The sequence below is a fragment of the Prunus mume genome, linkage group LG3 (assembly GCF_029339155.1).
Source record: "Prunus mume cultivar Tortuosa linkage group LG3, ASM2933915v1, whole genome shotgun sequence".
NCBI lineage: Eukaryota > Viridiplantae > Streptophyta > Magnoliopsida > Rosales > Rosaceae > Prunus > Prunus mume.
The window spans coordinates 3918467-3936255 of record NC_142700.1 but is presented as its reverse complement, the minus strand read 5'-3'; the positions used below and the strand labels follow the sequence as shown (position 1 = coordinate 3936255).

At 38.1% G+C, this 17789-nt stretch overlaps 2 protein-coding genes across 3 annotated transcripts; one reads left to right on the top strand and one right to left on the bottom strand.

The window, feature by feature from the left end:
* The first annotated feature begins 7872 nt into the window (after positions 1-7872).
* On the top strand, positions 7873-11324 carry LOC103324967 (O-fucosyltransferase family protein). The gene is made up of 10 exons (XM_008227090.3): positions 7873-8482; positions 8637-8729; positions 8825-8924; positions 9084-9154; positions 9228-9316; positions 9473-9593; positions 9669-9812; positions 9944-10278; positions 10387-10627; positions 10749-11324. The coding sequence occupies exons 1-10, from the start codon at positions 8120-8122 to the stop codon at positions 11055-11057; spliced, it is 1866 nt and encodes a 621-aa protein (XP_008225312.2). The 5' UTR covers positions 7873-8119; the 3' UTR covers positions 11058-11324.
* LOC103324966 (Xanthine/uracil permease family protein) lies at positions 11282-15285 on the bottom strand. Of its 2 annotated transcripts, XM_008227089.2 has the most exons (13): positions 14858-15285; positions 14648-14745; positions 14172-14348; positions 13777-13877; positions 13613-13688; positions 13425-13484; positions 13139-13323; positions 12800-12896; positions 12577-12722; positions 12408-12499; positions 12221-12298; positions 11959-12119; positions 11282-11852 (listed from the first exon to the last, which is right to left on the bottom strand). In XM_008227089.2, exons 1-13 carry the CDS (start codon positions 14946-14948, stop codon positions 11640-11642), a joined length of 1575 nt encoding a protein of 524 aa, XP_008225311.1. In that variant the 5' UTR covers positions 14949-15285; the 3' UTR covers positions 11282-11639. The 2 variants fall into 2 exon arrangements, with proteins under 2 accessions (XP_008225311.1, XP_088904324.1); XM_089048198.1 differs by lacking the exon at positions 14172-14348.
* Positions 15286-17789: the final 2504 nt, after the last annotated feature.

The window sequence follows — 17789 nt, the reverse complement described above, 5'->3', positions numbered from 1 at the left end:
TCCAAACCTAGCGAACCGGAAAATACGCGATATGCGATATCCGTTCGAACTCTAACGTATCCAAAATGAGATCCGAGCACACCTACGCGCTCGTGACATCGAGAGGATCACAATGGGACAAAAATGCCCTCAGCTACAGTGCCCACGCGCCGGCGCGCGTGGGTGTCTAAAGCGATATCGCATCGCCGGAAAACCTTCAAATCGTGAGCCAAGACTCCTACCCTAGGTAATACACCTAATTTGGAGTCACTTTTGTTCTTGGACATACCCCAAAAACTGACCGGAAGTGGCCGGAATCGCGATCGCAAAACCGGCCGAAACCTAAATCGAAAATCGGATGATCTACACTCAAAATTGATGCAATCCTACCCAACCATCAGCTAGATCATGAAAAATAGGTAGGAATCCATACCTCAATCACCCGAAACGGTGGCCGGAGGAGGGAGATCGAGCCGGCGAAGTTTCGGGCGAAAACCGGCCAAAAACCTGCATTTTCCGGCGGCTGGAGCGGCGGCCGACGTCGGGGAAGGGCCAGGTCTCGACGGCGGGGCTGAGCCGGTCCTTTTGGCACCGGTCCCGTCCACTGCCATGGACGGTGGCCGGAGTTTCGAAGAGAGAGAGGAGGGAGCTGCTGTCGGGGAGAGAGAGACGCGCGGGGGAGAGAGAGAGTGACGGGGGCAATTCCGTCTTTTTAACCAAAAATTCATTTTCCAAATATTTACGATTATGCCACTGAGCTTCTTTTGACCATATCTCTCTCGTTACAACTCCGATTCGAGCCCACTACGTGTCTACGAACTCATCTCACCGTGCTCTACGCAACGGTACCACCGAATTCCCAAATTCCTTCCGGGTAAGAAAATGACCAAAATACCCTTATCCCACGGGTAATTTCTCAATTCCACTTAAATTAATTAAACATGGGATAAATTTGGGGTCGGGGTGTTACAATTAATCTATAAATAGAATATCTTCAAAGTAGAGCCGCACATGCCCAATTCAAGGCATGCCCAAGACATGCCCATCCAAGAAGTGCCCAAGAAATTCCCTAATATTTAAAAAAAACCCTAGTGTTCCCTCTTTGCGACTTGAACCATGGACCTTGAAGTTAATAATTAAAACAAAAACCAACCCATCTAATATTAAACATTTCAATATTGTTGCTCCTTATATGTACTTGAAACACCACTCTCCATACTATATTGCTACTGTAATACAACTTTTTGACCCATAAAAAATGAGTCCGCCCATCACTTATTGTCTCTTATGTTTAAAATTGAAGTTTAGTTTGCATGGCATTAAGAAAATTTAAGGAAAACTTGTCTGTGCTGTTACATTGGGAAGATGTCCTAGATCAAGAAAAGATACATGAATAAAAAATAAAAAAAATTGCCCCAAACGGACACCCGAGAGCAAAGTTATGACCTTTCATAGTTTGAACTCGTTTTAACAGGCAACTTTAGGGGGCCAGTTCTTCTCTCAACCTGTCCTAAAAAATAATTCTTCTCCTTCCCAGTGTATAGATCACGAAAAACGTGTCAAAACGAGTGCTCACATTCGCAAAATGGTTAATTGAGCTCCAAGTTATGGCCTTCCAAGTGCTCAACGCACATTTCATATTGCTTTCTGCAGCACACGAACTGAAGCAGTTCCTAACTGTCACGTTTAAAAATCACTAAAAAAATCATTAAAAAAAGATACATGTTAACAGCCCACGGAATACTATACGAGGAGGGCCTCTCTAAACTCCAATCCACAATCTATTGCATTCCCTAAACCCTAGTCTAGTCATCTTCTCTCCACTCCTTGCATATAGTTCTCTGTGTACTTTGTTTTGGGTACTGTACACACTTCGTGGCTTAATTTCTGGTCCTCTAATCAAACACCATTGTTCATGGAAGTTGTTCCTCTATTAGTTTTGTGTATTTTACCAAAAGTTGAGCTCAATAGGGAAATCTTAGCAGGAGAATCATGATGTTGAGACCAGGAGGGATTGCTTATCATCCACCATTAGATTAGCTCTCGCTTGTTCTGCAGAATCACCCGCACAGAGGATTATTATGCAAGAATCTCTATCCACACTCAATAAAATCAAGAATAAGCTTTTGAAGGACAATGGAGGCGTCCAGTAGTTTTCTTTTCATCATGATGATAAATGTCAACTTGTGATTTCTTTTCATCAGGCTTAATATGTTGTCCTTTTCATCCAGTTGTTTTTTCCTGTTTCTGTTTCGTTTGGGCAGCTCTCTTTTCATCAGGCTTAAACTGCCTAACTTTAAAGTACTCATGAGCCAACTAACTATGGCTATGAGGAAGATAATGATTCAAAATGCTACAAGCCGAACTATGGCTGTAATGATCAAAATTTCTTCAATGGTTGTCCAGAGTCAATCAATGAATCTCACGCATTACTTGAAAGAAACTGCCTGGGAGGAACCCAAAGAAAATCTATCAAAGTTGTTGTCTCAACCTAGCGAGGATTTCTCCCAAGCTTGCGAAAAAATGTTTAAAGGTTGTAAAGAGTTTTTTCAATACATACATCAGGAGAATTCTCTTGTACCAACAACTCCTCCTACTGTTGAAAAAATCGAAAATCTGGAGGAGGTGAAGAATGAGGACCAAAAAATGGTCCAAGAGCAAAAATATGAGGAGATCCCAACAAAAGAGGACTCACAAGTTAATTTTTACAAAGACCAAAATATGGTCAGAGTAGAAATTGATATGGTTGTGGGTAACAAAACTAACTTGCCAAAATCATCAATGGCTAAGTTAGAACTTGAGGCCAAAAGTGGCTTCAGCATCCATTTTCTTTGGGAACTTGACCCAGCTAACAGAGATTCATCTTGGCATCAACAATTTGATAGGTACTTGCAGGGTCAACTCAACTCTATTTTTTATTTTATTTTTTATGCTTAACATACTCTATATAGTAAAAATATATGTCAATACAAAAACATTCTACCATACAATAATAACCGGCCACATCCTCCTATCTCCTCTTCATATACCCAATAATTCCTCAATTTGCTTTAAAAAGATATCCATTTTAAGTTCGTATGCTATGTATGCACACGCCGGCCAGATGAGATTAAACTTGGGTGCTCGGGTTTATTGCATGTGGCAGGTGAAATACCAGATGAGATTGGCGATCCACACAACTTACAGGGTTTGGCACTCCATGTTAATAATCTCAATGGTGTCATCCCATCCAGAATCTTTAATTTATCCATGATAAAATTTATTTCTCTATCTAGTAATCAGCTCTCAGGTAGCCTCCCAGCAGACATAGGCACTGGGGTTCCAGACCTGCAACAATCTTGTAGGAGATAACTGCAAAGCTTCCTGTTTTCTTTGGGAATCTCTCAACAAAGCTTGAAATTGTTGATTTAGGCAATTGCAACATGAGGGAATGCTTTCAACAAGTAGGGATGTGTACAGTTTTGAAATTACAGCCAGAGCACACAGTACACAATTGAGGGACATAAGTCGGGCTCCTCAGTTAATGCACAAGGCCTCAGCAAAGATAGATGAAGTTTGAAAAATGGCCAGGCAGTAGGATAAAAGAACAAAAGAAAAGAACCAGACCCACCCTGGCACCCAGACCCGCTAGCGCCCCCTAGGGCCGCCTAGACCCGCCTAGTGCCGCCTAGACCCGCCTAGACCCGCCTAGCGCCGCCTAGACCCGCCTAGACCCGCCTAGAGCCTCCTAGCTCCTCCCAGACCCACCTAGCGCCTCCCAGAGCCTCCCAGACCCGCCCAGACCCTCCCAGCGCCGCCTAGACCAGCCCGGTGCATAAGTTTGAAAAATCGCTAGGCAGTAGGCTTAAAGAACAAAAGAGAAGAACCAGACACACCCTGGCAGCCAGACCCGCCAAGCGCCGCCTAGACCCGCCTAGACCCGCCTAGCGCCGCCCAAATAAACCGCCCTCTTGTTCAGCGCTTTAATTAATGGATCTTATCCTATGACATATATTTCATGCCGTTTTGTTTTGGTTTAATTTTATTTAAATTTTAAAGACAATAATATATAGATGGAAATTCAATGCTTCTTACTTGGTGTGGTTGCTGCAAGCCTGCAACTACGGCCTCTTGGGTGCTTTGCCGCTGCTTTGTAAAGAATATTTATTCTTCTATTTATTAGGTTTATGATTATCTTGTTAAGTTGTGGAAGTCCTATTGTTTAGGGACTTGGTTGTTTAGTTGCTAGTTAATCGGAGAGTCCAAGTTGTCATGGAGTCATGGTTAGTGGCTGAATGTCATGGTTTAGTCGTGCATTAGTTGATCCTATTATTTAGCGTAGTTGCTTTCTTATTTTGCTATTTAAATTGTATTCAGTATTCAAGTTAATGGTGAAGAGAAGTTTGAATTCCACAAATACGTTCTTGGTTCTTCATCTGTTTCCTTATTTTCAACATGCTTACCCCATGTCAGGACTCTTTTACTTGGTATGGTATCAGAGGAGGCAAGAAACGACTGATTACAATAACCAGGCCTCCCTTCCTATCTGTTGGTCTCTCTGTGTGTGTAAACAAGCTTGGTTTTTGAGACTTTTGTCTTGATCGTTGCTTAAGTTATGGATAGAACAAATAATTAATGGTTTTCCGTTTCACCGACCCAATCGAATGATATTTTTTTAATACTTATTTTCTATAGTTTTTCTAGAAATAAAAGTATACATTACATCACAAAAATTAAATTATTTGCCAAACTCTGAATATAAGAAATTGATTACCCTGAACCCATATAATGTTGATGTTTGGGTTGGGCTACAGACCAGTGCCTTTAGTGGTAAACTAGCTCGCATCGTTTAGTCCGTCTGTTCTATTAACTCTATTTTTGAGGTATTTACAATGTTAATTGAATTGTAGCCACCGAGTTCTTGCAAGGTCCTACAATATATTTATTATGTGATCCTTCTCTTTCATGATGGATATAGTTGATGCTCTCCAAGAAACAACTAGTATCATGGGTGCAAAGCATTTGAAAGTTTAATGCTGATTCTTGTGAAATTGATCCTATTCCACCCCAAGTGTGCTGCTGGCAACTACTATGATTTCGAATTTTACACCTTATTGATGACTTGGCCTAATACCTACTACATGCGAAAGAAATACCTTGCTAGACGTAATTGCTATGAGCCCGTCGCACAGAAATTTATCATCAATGATCTATGGCCAATATATAATGATGGCGAACAGTTCAAAATTGCAGTATTGTATACTTCGTGTCCATAACCTTGAGCACTATTTTTCATTTTTTATTTTTGTTAATCATTACATCTTTTCAGTTTTACACCTCTGTCTTAATTTTTGCAGGAGACAACTTGTGTTGTCAAGATGAAAGAGTACTGGCCAAATCCAACAGCGAAGGATTTGACTGAGAGTAAATTTTTTTGGGAAAGACAGTGGAAAGAGCATGATAAATAAATACACTGATCTGCTTGCTGAAGACTATTTCAACTTAGCATTTAAGTTTTATGAAGACGTTAATGTGACAAAGATGCTTGAGGATGCTGGAATTTCAATTGGGATGGATTTTGATCCTATCGTGATCATTCAAGTGTTATAAGGGAATGTTGTGGGGAGACCGAATCTGCTTCGGAAAATATGGAATGTTTCGGGACTGTAACATGCGGATTGAGGATATGTTTTTGGGCTGTAAAAGGACACAAAATGTATATCACAAAATTTCTCTTCCTGCGATGCCACCTACAATAAAGGCAGAGCTAATACCAAATTGTGCTTTCCAAGTTTTATGTTGTACTAATACTTTTATAACTTGCCTCTGTGATTGTAGAAATGTGATGGTGGAGATGCTAATGAAGCTGGTAAAACTCCTACTATAGCTGACTAGCCCAAGCAAGCAATGAGCACTATAGTCTGGTGGTGTGGCGACGAGTACGTTAAGGCTCTAAGAATATGCTTTTCTTTGGTTTTTATGTGGGTATTGTATTGCTCCTTGCTAGTCAGAAAGGCAAAGCAGAGTGCCCATGGTAGGAAGGTATTTTTCGTTGTAGCGGTTATGGTTTCATATGTTTAAAAAAAAAAAATAGTATAGCTGCGCGGCTATAATTGATTTCACTAGACGCTAGGCGGGTCCCTTTAAATAGTATAGCCGTTCGGCTATACGTGGTATAACCGTGCTTGGCTGTACTCGGGGGGTTTTTTTAAATGTTTTTTTTAAAAAGTTTGCATGTTGGGTATATGGCTCCAGGTGATTAATATTGCAGGTATCTTTCAATTTTTCATCTATATGTTGTCTTTATGAAGGAATTGAGTTGGTCTTATCATTATATATTATATAATGTTTAAAAATTCACATGTTGCATGAGAGTATGGAAGGGAAGGAATAGTTTCAACAAGAGGGGATGTGTATAGTTTTGGTATTGTGTTCATGGAAATATTCACAAAAAGGAAGCCAACATATGAGATGTTTGTTGGGAAATTAGTTTAAAGCAATGGATTGCAAATTCACTATTATCATATGCAATGATAGATGAAGTTGTGGATGCCAATTTACTTAGGATAGAGGAAGATGATGATGATTTTGTGAGCAAGAGAGATTGTTTATCATCCATTATGAGATTAGCCCTAAAATGTTATGCAGAATCACCAGAAGAGAAGAGAAGTATTCAAGATGCTGTAGCCACACTCAACAAAATCAAGATCAAGTTTTTGAAGGGTGCAGGAGATGTCAAGTGTTAGTTTTGGTTTTTGGTTTTCCCTTCAAATATTGTATATAGATATAGAGTAATGCTACACTTATCACATTTTTATCCCACATCTCTATACCACATGATGTGGCATGTCCATATTATATGTTACATTAATTAAATCAATGAAGTGTATTTTAATTAAGGCAATTAGAAAAACAAATACTGAAATAAATCATAAAAGAAAAGAAAATATTAAATAATTTTAATTGATGTGGTTGTCCACCTCAATTGCCACATAAGATGATATAAAGATATGATATATAAATGTGATAAGAGTAGCATTATTCATAGGTATATCCAGTTCCCTCATTCTTTTTGTTTCTTTTGACAGTCTAGCTGTCGCATGTTTTGTTTAATTTTTTTGGGCCTATCTTTGGGCATATAGCAGATCTTGCTATTTACATTGGGTTTTTTTTTTTTTCTTCTTCTCCAAATACATATTTTTATTTATTTAGGATTTACATATACAACCTATATCACTGTCGAGAACGAATTTCCTATTTTTTAGGTATTTCGATTCAAGAAAAGTAAGATATTAGGGTTTGTTAGAATTGGGTTCTTTCAAAGGATGAGAAAATGAGAACCATAGGATCATAATTTTCAAATCAAAATTTTGTATGGGTTCAAAAACTATTAGCTTACTTTTGTATAATAAACAAGATAAAGCCCATATCAGCAAATTACATTCTAGCAGAGGGTCATAGTCCCAATTTCTGTTTTGTAGCTTTAGTTGGTTGAAAGGGCCCGCCAAATCTAACAAACCAACCGAAAAATAAACTAAAAAGGGTAGCATTTTGCTGAAATATTTCTTCTTCTTTGCTCCATCTTCATATACCCTTCCCTTTTGACAATGGAAACCCAGAAAGCTCAAGAGTCAGAACCGATGTCTGTTTTGGTTGGTAGAATGTAGTTATTCCATGTGTAAGTAATATGTATACATATATATATATATATATATATATAAACTTACAGAGTATTCTTGGTCTACAAGTTTAGTTTTCTATTTTAATATTTAATTGGTAAAGCTGAGTTTTCATTTTTCGCTTGCATTTCACTCCTCTGCTTATGTGTTTCATTTTCAACTACTTCTTAGCTTCACTTTTAATTCATATCTTGATTGTTCTGCTCCGACCATATATTTTTCTCATTCTTGATATGCCACTGTGTGACACCAAACCTGAATTTTCCTCACATGGTCTAATGGGTTGGCGGGTCGATTTTAGAGAACAAAAATATCATAGATTTAGAGGGTGGTGCAACCTTCTAGAGTTGTTTCTTGTGCTTGTTGCTAGAAGTGATTTTCTGCTCTCGGTTTCATCACTGGCTGATATTTCTTGACACATTTTGGAAACTAGAACGGTAATGGTGTGCTCATTGAAGCATTGTTGAAAGACAAACAGTCTAATGGGGAAGCAAGGGTCCCCAAGAAGTCCACGTCCTGAGCCACAGATTGATGATGACTTATCATCAGGGACTAAAGACTATGATCCTTCTAATGTTGGGAGGAGGATGCCAGGGGGAGATAACCACTTGAATTCCAAAATGTTGTTGCTTCATGGTCTGAGAAATGATTCTGTGAAATATACTACTTGTAAGGGGAGTTTTGTGGGGAAAAAGCATCTGTGGCTTCGAAAGGACGTCCGTTCAATCATTTTTGTGTTTGCTCTGATGGGTTTTCTTCTCCTGCTTGATTCTTTTCTGGTGTCCATTTTTGATTCTATGGTTCTTCAGAATAGTTCAGCTATAAGAAAACTTCCCGTCCTTAAGGTACGACATTTGATCATACTGTATGCATGCTTCTTTTACTAATTAGCAGTTTCCTCCATTTTTCATTTTTCTAGCTTTTCTGTTTACCAACTCATGAATATGCAATCGGATGCCATTTATCATCATTTTTAATCTGTTACAATTGTTTCCAAAGGAGGAGGACAGGGATGCCTACCTTATGAAAGAAAAAGCACCAATACAGATGTATGACCGACTTCTAAAGTTGGCAAAAGGCGCCCTTGCAGAGGTTTGCTTCATAACTTTATAGTATTTTGACTCGGATTTTGTTATATTTGATTGTTGGATCTTCCTTTTTTTCCTCACCTAAATCTTTTGCTTTAGAAAGAGTTTAAGCCAGAGTTGTCAACTTTATGGAAAGAACCATATAGGCAGGTTGCTGCATGGAAACCTTGTGCAGACAGAAAAGTTTCAACAAGCCTAGGTACTTGATTATTCTCATCCCAACTTCTTTTTCAAGTACTACCACTGAGATAACTAATAATGACTGTATTAAGTCTTAAATTATTTAGTGGTAAAATATTTCTATAATTAAACCCTTCTTCCTGTTACTTAGTCAATTGCTTTTATGCTCTTCCCTCAGGGAAATACAAGAAAGGTAATGGTTACATAGTAGTCAGTGCAAATGGTGGTCTCAATCAACAACGAGTTGCTGTAAGTATTCAACTTGCGATGATTGCCTTATGTATGCTAACAGGGCTGACCAGGCTATTTTAATTGCTCACAGATTTGCAATGCTGTTGCTGTGGCATCTCTTCTTAATGCTACTCTTGTTCTTCCAAGATTTCTTTACAGCAATGTATGGAATGATCCGAGGTTTGAGATAATTTTCTGATCATTTTTATATATCATTAAAGCTTCAATTTGATGTGTCTCAGTAAGCCTATGTTGATTTTGCGGCTTTGAAATAATTATTGATGCATGCATAGATTCAGTGATTTGTACAGTTTGGTTTATTCATTGTAAGTGCAGCCAATTTGGTGATATTTACCAAGAAGAACATTTTATGGATGTACTGAAGGATGAAATAAAAGTTGTCAAGGAACTCCCATCTCACTTGAAATCACTAGACCTTGAAGCAATCGGTAGCCTTGTATGTCGTTCTCCTATATGATTACTTTAATTTGTGAAGCAATTTTGTAAACTGATTACCTTTTTCTCTTTCCAGATTACTGATGCAGATCTTGTGAAGGAGGCAAAACCCATTGATTATATCAGAGTTGTACTACCCCTTCTCTTGCGAAATAGAGTTGTTCACTTACTGGGATATGGGAATCGACTAGGCTTTGATCCATTGCCTTCTGAGCTTCAGGTATAGCTTGAATACTTGAACCTAGACATTTTATTATGGGAGTTGAGCAGGACATTGTTGGTTATAAATGGGCTTTATTGTTATTTTCAATACTTTTGTGATGCAGTAACATGTTTTCCAATCTATTGCAGAGACTAAGATGCAAATGTAACTTTCATGCTTTGAAATTTGTGCCCGAAATCCAGCATGTTGGTTTGTTGTTGGTCAGAAGGATAAGAAAATATGATGCTGCACTGAGTATGTTGGACAAACAATTGCTTGGAAACTTCATGCACAGCAGTCCCTCAAAAGAGCATGATGCTGCAAGAAGTCCATCCAAATATCTCGCTCTACACTTGAGGTTTGAGATTGACATGGTGGCCTACTCCCTATGTGAATTTGGAGGTGGAGAAATTGAGAAAAAGGAGCTCCAAACCTACCGGGAAGTCCATTTTCCTCTGCTCATTGAGCGCTTGAAGAACTCAAAGTACTTTATTTTCTATTGGCTTCTGAAGTTGTTAATTTTTTTCTGGTTTTGTTTCGTGGACAATATTAGTTAACTGATGCATCTTCCGTGTGTTACTGGCACTTGCAGGCCTGTTTCTCCAAGAGAGTTGAGAAAGTTAGGGAGGTGTCCATTGACACCAGAAGAAGCAGGACTAGTTCTTGCTGGAATAGGTTTTAAGCATGGAACTTACATTTATCTAGCTGGATCTCAAATATACGGTGGAAATTCCAGGATGAATTCCTTCACAAGCCTCTATCCTAATTTGGTTACGAAGGAAACTCTCCTCACGCCAAGCGAACTTGCACCTTTCCAAAACTTCTCTTCTAAGGTAACTGAGCATTTTTATTCCTTCTAGTTGTAAATTGTAATGTAACCTTTAGAGGATAACAGAGTTTGACCCTTCATGCATAATTGGTTGCCTTACTAAATTTAGGGGTTTTCTGGTGCAGTTAGCAGCATTGGACTTCATTGCCTGTGCAACTGCTGATGTGTTTGCTATGACTGACTCTGGGAGCCAACTATCCTCCCTAGTGTCTGGATTTCGAACCTACTATGGCGGCGGCCGTGCTCCTACTTTACGGCCTAACAAGAAGAGGCTAGCAGCAATTTTGTCTGAGAATAGCACCATACAGTGGAACAGCTTTGAAGACAGAGTAAAGAAGATGATTGAGGAAGGTCAAAGGGTGCACGTGAGGAGGTTTGGTAGGAGCATTTATCGACAGCCAAGATGCCAACAGTGCATGTGTAAATCTCACTAACTGTGCTCGATCTGGCAACCCTTCGGATGTTCTTCAATCGTTTTGACATTTGTTTTTGTCCAGTCAACGATAACTCTGTTTTCTTTTGGTGTCGTATTACATTTGATTCTTTCATCTTCTTCCTCCTGGGGATGGTATATAAAGTGCGGCAGCTGCATTAGTTTTGTAAAGGTTCTCTTTTCCCATTTATATAATCTCTATGACTGTAATTCATTTCAAAGATCTGAACATTAACCAAAAAATTTATAGCTGCGGGTGGAGTACAAATCTTTGTAACTCAGCTTTGCCATGTCAAAATAACTACTCTCAAAATTACACCAAAATAGGATCAATTATATAGAATGAACAAAACTGGACACAAGGGGTAATTAATTAAATTTATTGGATTAAACCCGAATAATCCGAGTCAAAATATAATAGTAAAATATAGGGAAGCAGGACTCTCATCATTTTCCCTGCATGGGTCATCGTTTGACTTCTCCTCCAAGTTCCATCCAGGTTCCTGACTGATCTAATCCCTATCTGGAAATGATGTTTTTCCACTAACATCTCCTTTTTCTGGTAATGGACTAATGGTACCACTTAAGATGGAGGGAAGAATCGGTTAAGGTTGAAAGGGAGAGTGTAAAACTCCTCATTGCGGCTGTCCCCTTTGAATGCTCGAAATTTGACCCACCATGGCATTCCTCTGTCTCTTGCACTGTCCTTGTACTCGAGTGTGTTATCTAAGAAAACGGCGACAATCAATGCCACTGTCGGAGATGAGGAGAAGATGGTATTAAGAAAGTCGTTGAACTGCACATCAGAAAAGCAGAAGTTAGTATGAATGATGACGTTACCCCCTTGACTATGGCTCAAAATTGAACTGTTCTTGCCATTCTGAGGTTTTTGGGGAACTCACCCATCCGGCATTGGTATGAGCAGGACCATGAAAAGCCTTCAAAGTGTATTCCCTGAAGTACTCGGGAACAGATAAACCCAAGAATAAAGCTACACCAGTGATAAAGAGGTTCCTCATCGAGTTCATGTTTGTGAATTGCAAAAAGGATAGCCCCACTGAAGCTGAGAACACATTAATATAGATTAACAATTAGATGCAGATAAAAGGTTGAGAAGAGATGCTTAATGAAATCTAAAACGTAAAATTAAAATTGGATGCTCACCAACAAGACCAAACAATACACAATATGCAGCAGCAAATATAGTGAAGGGTATTGATGCAAACAAAGCTCCAAATTTTCCTGTCAGAGCGATGATTCAAGTTAAAAAGTGGAAGACCGATTGAAAGAGTCTGTGTTAGGAAAAATAATATACATGCATCCAGTCATCATATGTTTGTGCAGAACTAACCTAGCATGGAGAAGAATATCATAAAACCAGCTGATATTTGAATGACCCTACGGCTTCCAACACGAGTGCTCCCAAGAAGCCCCACATTTTCTCTGTAATTTTTTTTCAGAAAAATTAGTCTGGTTCCATTGAGTGGAGATATTAAAGAGCAAGAAGCATCAATACTTACATAGATACTGTTGAGCCGGTCAATGTTCCAAAGAGTCCATTAAGTAGGATTCCTATCCCCTGCCAGCCAATTCCACGACTAAGAACATGCGCTGGAGGTATTGTGGCACTTGCTAGACGTGATGCAGCCTTGTATGCTCCAGTTGACTGTCAAAATAAGCATTAGTTTAAGTTTACTCATATCATCTATACTTGAATGGAACCCAAGTTCGTTTGAGTTATACCTCAATCAATGAAACAAGAACAGCAGCCATCATTCCAAAAGCATGGCCAGCATCAAAGGTTGGGGCACCCCATTGAAGAGGATAAGGTATTTTTATCCTGTTTAGGAGGAGAAATGTACATATTTACAAATTAAATGTGTCCTAATGACAGTGTCACATTTCAATGCACAAGCAATTTGAAGAATGAAGGCGGCACAACAAAGACCCTTCCGTTATTTTTAATGCTAAACAATGCACTTTACAGAAACACTTGGTTGAGTGAAAATTTCTCAAGCATGTTGAGAGTGAGCAAGTGAACACGGATTGTGCAACCAATTAAAAGTTAATTTTGGCACCAACCATGGAGCAGAAGAAATGAGGTTGGCCTTGTCAGTTCGGCAATTGACTTGGGTTATGTCTGGGCGGTGTCTGTATGCACCACTGGCGGTCAAGAGGTGTGCATATGCCCATATCACTGTGATTGATATGAGAAGAGCAAATCGCTCCAGTACTGGTAGCTGTCTTGCATGAAAGTTCTTCAGGTACTGTTCACACCAACAGGATAAACACAGCACAAATAAGAAGATTGAATGAATTTCAACCATCACACTATCATATGCTATTACAGAAGGAAGATTAGTAATACCTGAGAGAAAACTACAAAAAGGATAAACATGGGGATGCCAATTTCTACACACCTTCCAACCTGATAGGCATATTAAGTGAAGGAAGTAAGAGTACTGGAATAAGTGATAGGGAAAGTTAATACTGTCATCTTTCCAAACTCGAGAAAATTAATAATTGAGAATAATGGAAATGGTTGTTTTACTATACCACGGGGAATCCTCTATCAAACAGGCCAAAACCAACCAATGAAATAACAGGAACCATTCCGAGTGGGCTGAAGAACCTGTAAGGAGAAAGATAGATGCTCTCATTCATCTATGAAATTGAAAATACCAAAACTTGCTTCCTCGATTCGGAGATAAAATTTGTACCTGGAACAGATGGCCCAAATTTGACTGTATCCCAGAATGATTTGTATGCTTGATGCTACTATGAGAGCACCTTGGACTGCTCTCATGGTGTTAAGAAATCTCTAGAAATACATGAAATGCCTTTAGTTTTTCTCCAAAGAATAATAAAACATACTCCCAAAATTTCACAAACCACCAAATTAGTAGCATGGCAGGAATGTGAGCATGAAGGAATTCCAACTAAGTAATTGGTTGCTCAGTGAAATTTTGGCAAGGGTCTATATAGCAAGCAACAATACAACATTCATAATCATGTTTACAAAGCAAGCAGGTCCTGGGAGTGGCAACCACAAGAACACATTTCAAGTTGCCCCAAAACAAATCAAATTCAGAAGTGAGATAAAAATTGAACTTACAACATGATCGTCCTGAATACTCGTCAATGATGAATCATGAATTATGGATATAATTGGGACCATGAAAGCGTAAGACCCTCCAATCACAGTTGGTAACCGGGTTCCGAATAATGTTTGTAGAAGTGTATTGATTCCTTGAATAAAAAGTAGAGTCTGCACCACTCTCACTTTGTCACCCTGATCAAATGAGTTAAATAAGGAGCACATTCATCGTCTATATCAATCCTTTGTAAAACACACAAATTTTACTAACTTTCAATCTTCAACATTTTTGCTATTCACTAAAGCCTTTTTCTTTTTGCTATCTGAAAATGACACTTTATTATTCTTCAAGAAATTAGCAGGACTTAGAAAGACACAGAATATATTTGAATCTACTCTGCAATTAAAGGAAAGGTTACAAAAATATAAGAATCAATGAAAGTGAACCACAAAATCTAAAAAAGACAGATGAATCATTATGAGATTGAGCTCACATCAGTGCCACCCATAAAAGGAACAAGGAAGGATGGGATCATCACAGCAGTTCCTAAGGACAAAATGTAGTGCTGGAAACCCAAAGCTATTGATTCCCCTGTTTTTAAAATAAGATTACAAATTAAGAACCAAAATGTGGAAGAAAAAAAAAAGATAACAAACCAATTAATGGAGATTTGGGGTTGAGAAAACACTAGAAATAAACGTACCCCAAGATGGGTTTGAGTCAATGCAGTACTCTAAGCCTTGAAGTTGGTCCATTGGTGGATGGCTTATCTCTTCTGGTTTAGGAGCTGCCATGGCTTATGCCCACTTCACAACGCTTCTTTTGCCTCTAAAAACGAATGGGTTTCTACCAAATGAATCAAAGAATACAGAGAGGGAGAGAGATCCTTTCAGGGTTTCGTTGCTTAATGAATGTAATGGGATTTACTTGTACCAACTTGAGAGAGGGAGAAATAGTCAATGATAATGAAAAAAGCACAAAGAGAAAAGCTAATGGATGATGGATGGAGGCAAAGGAGGACTCAGAAAAAAGGCTAGAGAGAGAAAGATAGAGAGAGAAGGAGAAAGAGAGTTCACTGCTGCAGTGAGACTTGGAAAGCAGTGAGAGGAAAAATGTGCACTTGTTGGCGCCTACTATTAATAAATTGCTTTGGGTTTATATCTCTCTCTGCTTTATGGTACTACTACAAACAAAAGTTCCGTTCAATTTTTCATATTCCCAAATTGCCCTTTAAGGAACTTCCAAACTGGATGTTACCGTTGCCTGCCACACTGTTCCCACTAAATTTTATAAACTCAATTTCTTAATTGCTCAGAAATCTAACTACCTAAAAAGTAAAACATTAAATAAGCGTTCAAAGTATTAGTTGCTTAAATAAATGAAACTTCCCAATTTTATCCTTGCAAATCTAATTTTCTTCTTAGGAGGGAAATGTAGATAAGCTGAGGTAGGAGTTATGAACTCAAAATAGAATGAAATTCTCTTTCATCCATCAAATAACACGTAATGAGAGAGACATAAGTAACTGATATAACTTTCCTTGAGCAATTATTTTTATTTTCCTCCTACATGAATCAATATTATACACTAACTTTTTTTCTGAACGCCTAATGGTTTGTATATGGGGTATAATGTGAAGCTTAATAGTAAGACATCACATTATAACGTGCAAAAACAAAAAATAAATTATAGAAAAATATGTATAGGTTTAGGATACCATGTTAGAATAATTGTTGGACTTGCATAAATTTGAATTGGCAATAGATTATAGACACGAGGAAGTTCAGTTGATACCTAACTAGCTACATATGTGGACCTTCACACAATAAATGATTAACAGCATCGTATCAAAATAAATATACCAACTTTTTCAGGAGCATGTTGCATGGTGCCTTTGCCCAAAATTAAAAGGGACAAATTGTGTTTTCAAAGTTTGATAAGATTCGTATGATTTCTAACATGAGAAAAGTTTGAATGATTATATTCTCTTTTGTAGGTAAGGGTTTAAATGATTATTCTTGTTTACTGTAAACAAACCCTAAAGCATTGAATTTATTTATTTCCTTTTTGGGTGATTTTAGGTTTAAGTAGCATACAAAATTTTTGTGCCCGATGATGCAGTTGGCTGATTTCTTTGTGTTTAAATAAGAAGAATCTGACTAGGCCTCAACGTGTGAAGAGCAGTGTTCGAATCTCCAACGTCTATATTTCTGCAAGCTTAAGACAAGCCAGCAGCTTGGAAATCGGAGCCCATCTGCCATCTCTGGTAATAATACAGACACTGTGTCTGTGTGTACTATACATATAGCTCGAGTTTTCCCTTTTCTCCTGCATCACCACCACAGCCACAAAATTCATTGTATTTACCGCTCTGTACCCACCTCCCCAGACCAGAACAAATAACCATTAATGAACTTCCAAAAGAAAAAGAAAAGAAAAGAAAAGAAGAAAGGGTCCCTATAAAAGTACGTATAAAATACATTAAAAGGTCAAATAGAAATGTGTAACATTTATATGTGTACATTTTAAAAGGATGAGAATGACAATTCGAGATAATACGTGACGAGAAAGATAAAGAAAGAATTAGCTCAACTAATCCGAAAAGGAGGATATAGACTCATTTCCTTTTGATAAAGGATGTCATTGCATGCACCTATGGCAGCAAGAAGATAACAATTAAAACAATTTTTCGCAAAAGTGAAAAGGGTGAGCAGAAAGGAGAAAGCTATCCAAAGGAGGAGTTATCCAAAGGATGACACTAGCCAGACTCATAGGAAACACCAATCCAGACAATATGACACCAAAAAGAAAGTGTAAAGTATAAAAAAAATACCAAACTTGGAATCTATCCCACCCCCATCCCACTATCACTATAGTTTAAAACCCAGGTGGCCAAAGGGAAACCAGAATTTCCATCAAGTTTTGTTGTAAGAATCTTGTTATAATTAGGATCCTGCATGCGAGACCTCAGCAAGCTGGGGTATATCCATTCAAGTGGTAATCAGCAGAAAAGCTCACTTTTACTTTTTCTTTTCCTTTCTTTTGTCACCTTAGCTGGGTATATTCAACCATCAAAGTACTCTATGTGACATGTAAGGATGGATGTACCGTTCAAACTAAACATGCATGCTTACTTGACGCATATGTACATAATTCCAATCTATCAAACGTGTGTTCACTTAAATAAATGTAAATATTCGGTTATTATAACAACATAAAATACTCACAAATCGCACGAAAATTTAGAGTCTAATAACAACATAAATGACTTATGTATGCTCTTTAGAAAAAGAGTACGCAAAAGGGGAAGCTATATATATGATATAAAAGATAAGTAATCTTAAAAGAAGAATGAAATTGGCATATCCCGGGGTTAAAGCAAAAACAAAGGATCCTTTTGTCGTACAAAGAATTAATAAGGTCATGTAATCATCATGCGATGTTAAAAAGAAAAATGCTCCCCTTTTAACATGAGGTAGAACAACTAAACAAGTGGAAGCATGCATGATTTTGTCGTGGGTCCACCACAGGCTACCTTTGACTACGATGACCAAGTTTCTTGTATGCCAGTCGAGAGAAAATGAAACTCGAAAGGAAGAAGAGGAGACGACTGTATAATTTGGAGAAAATGATGT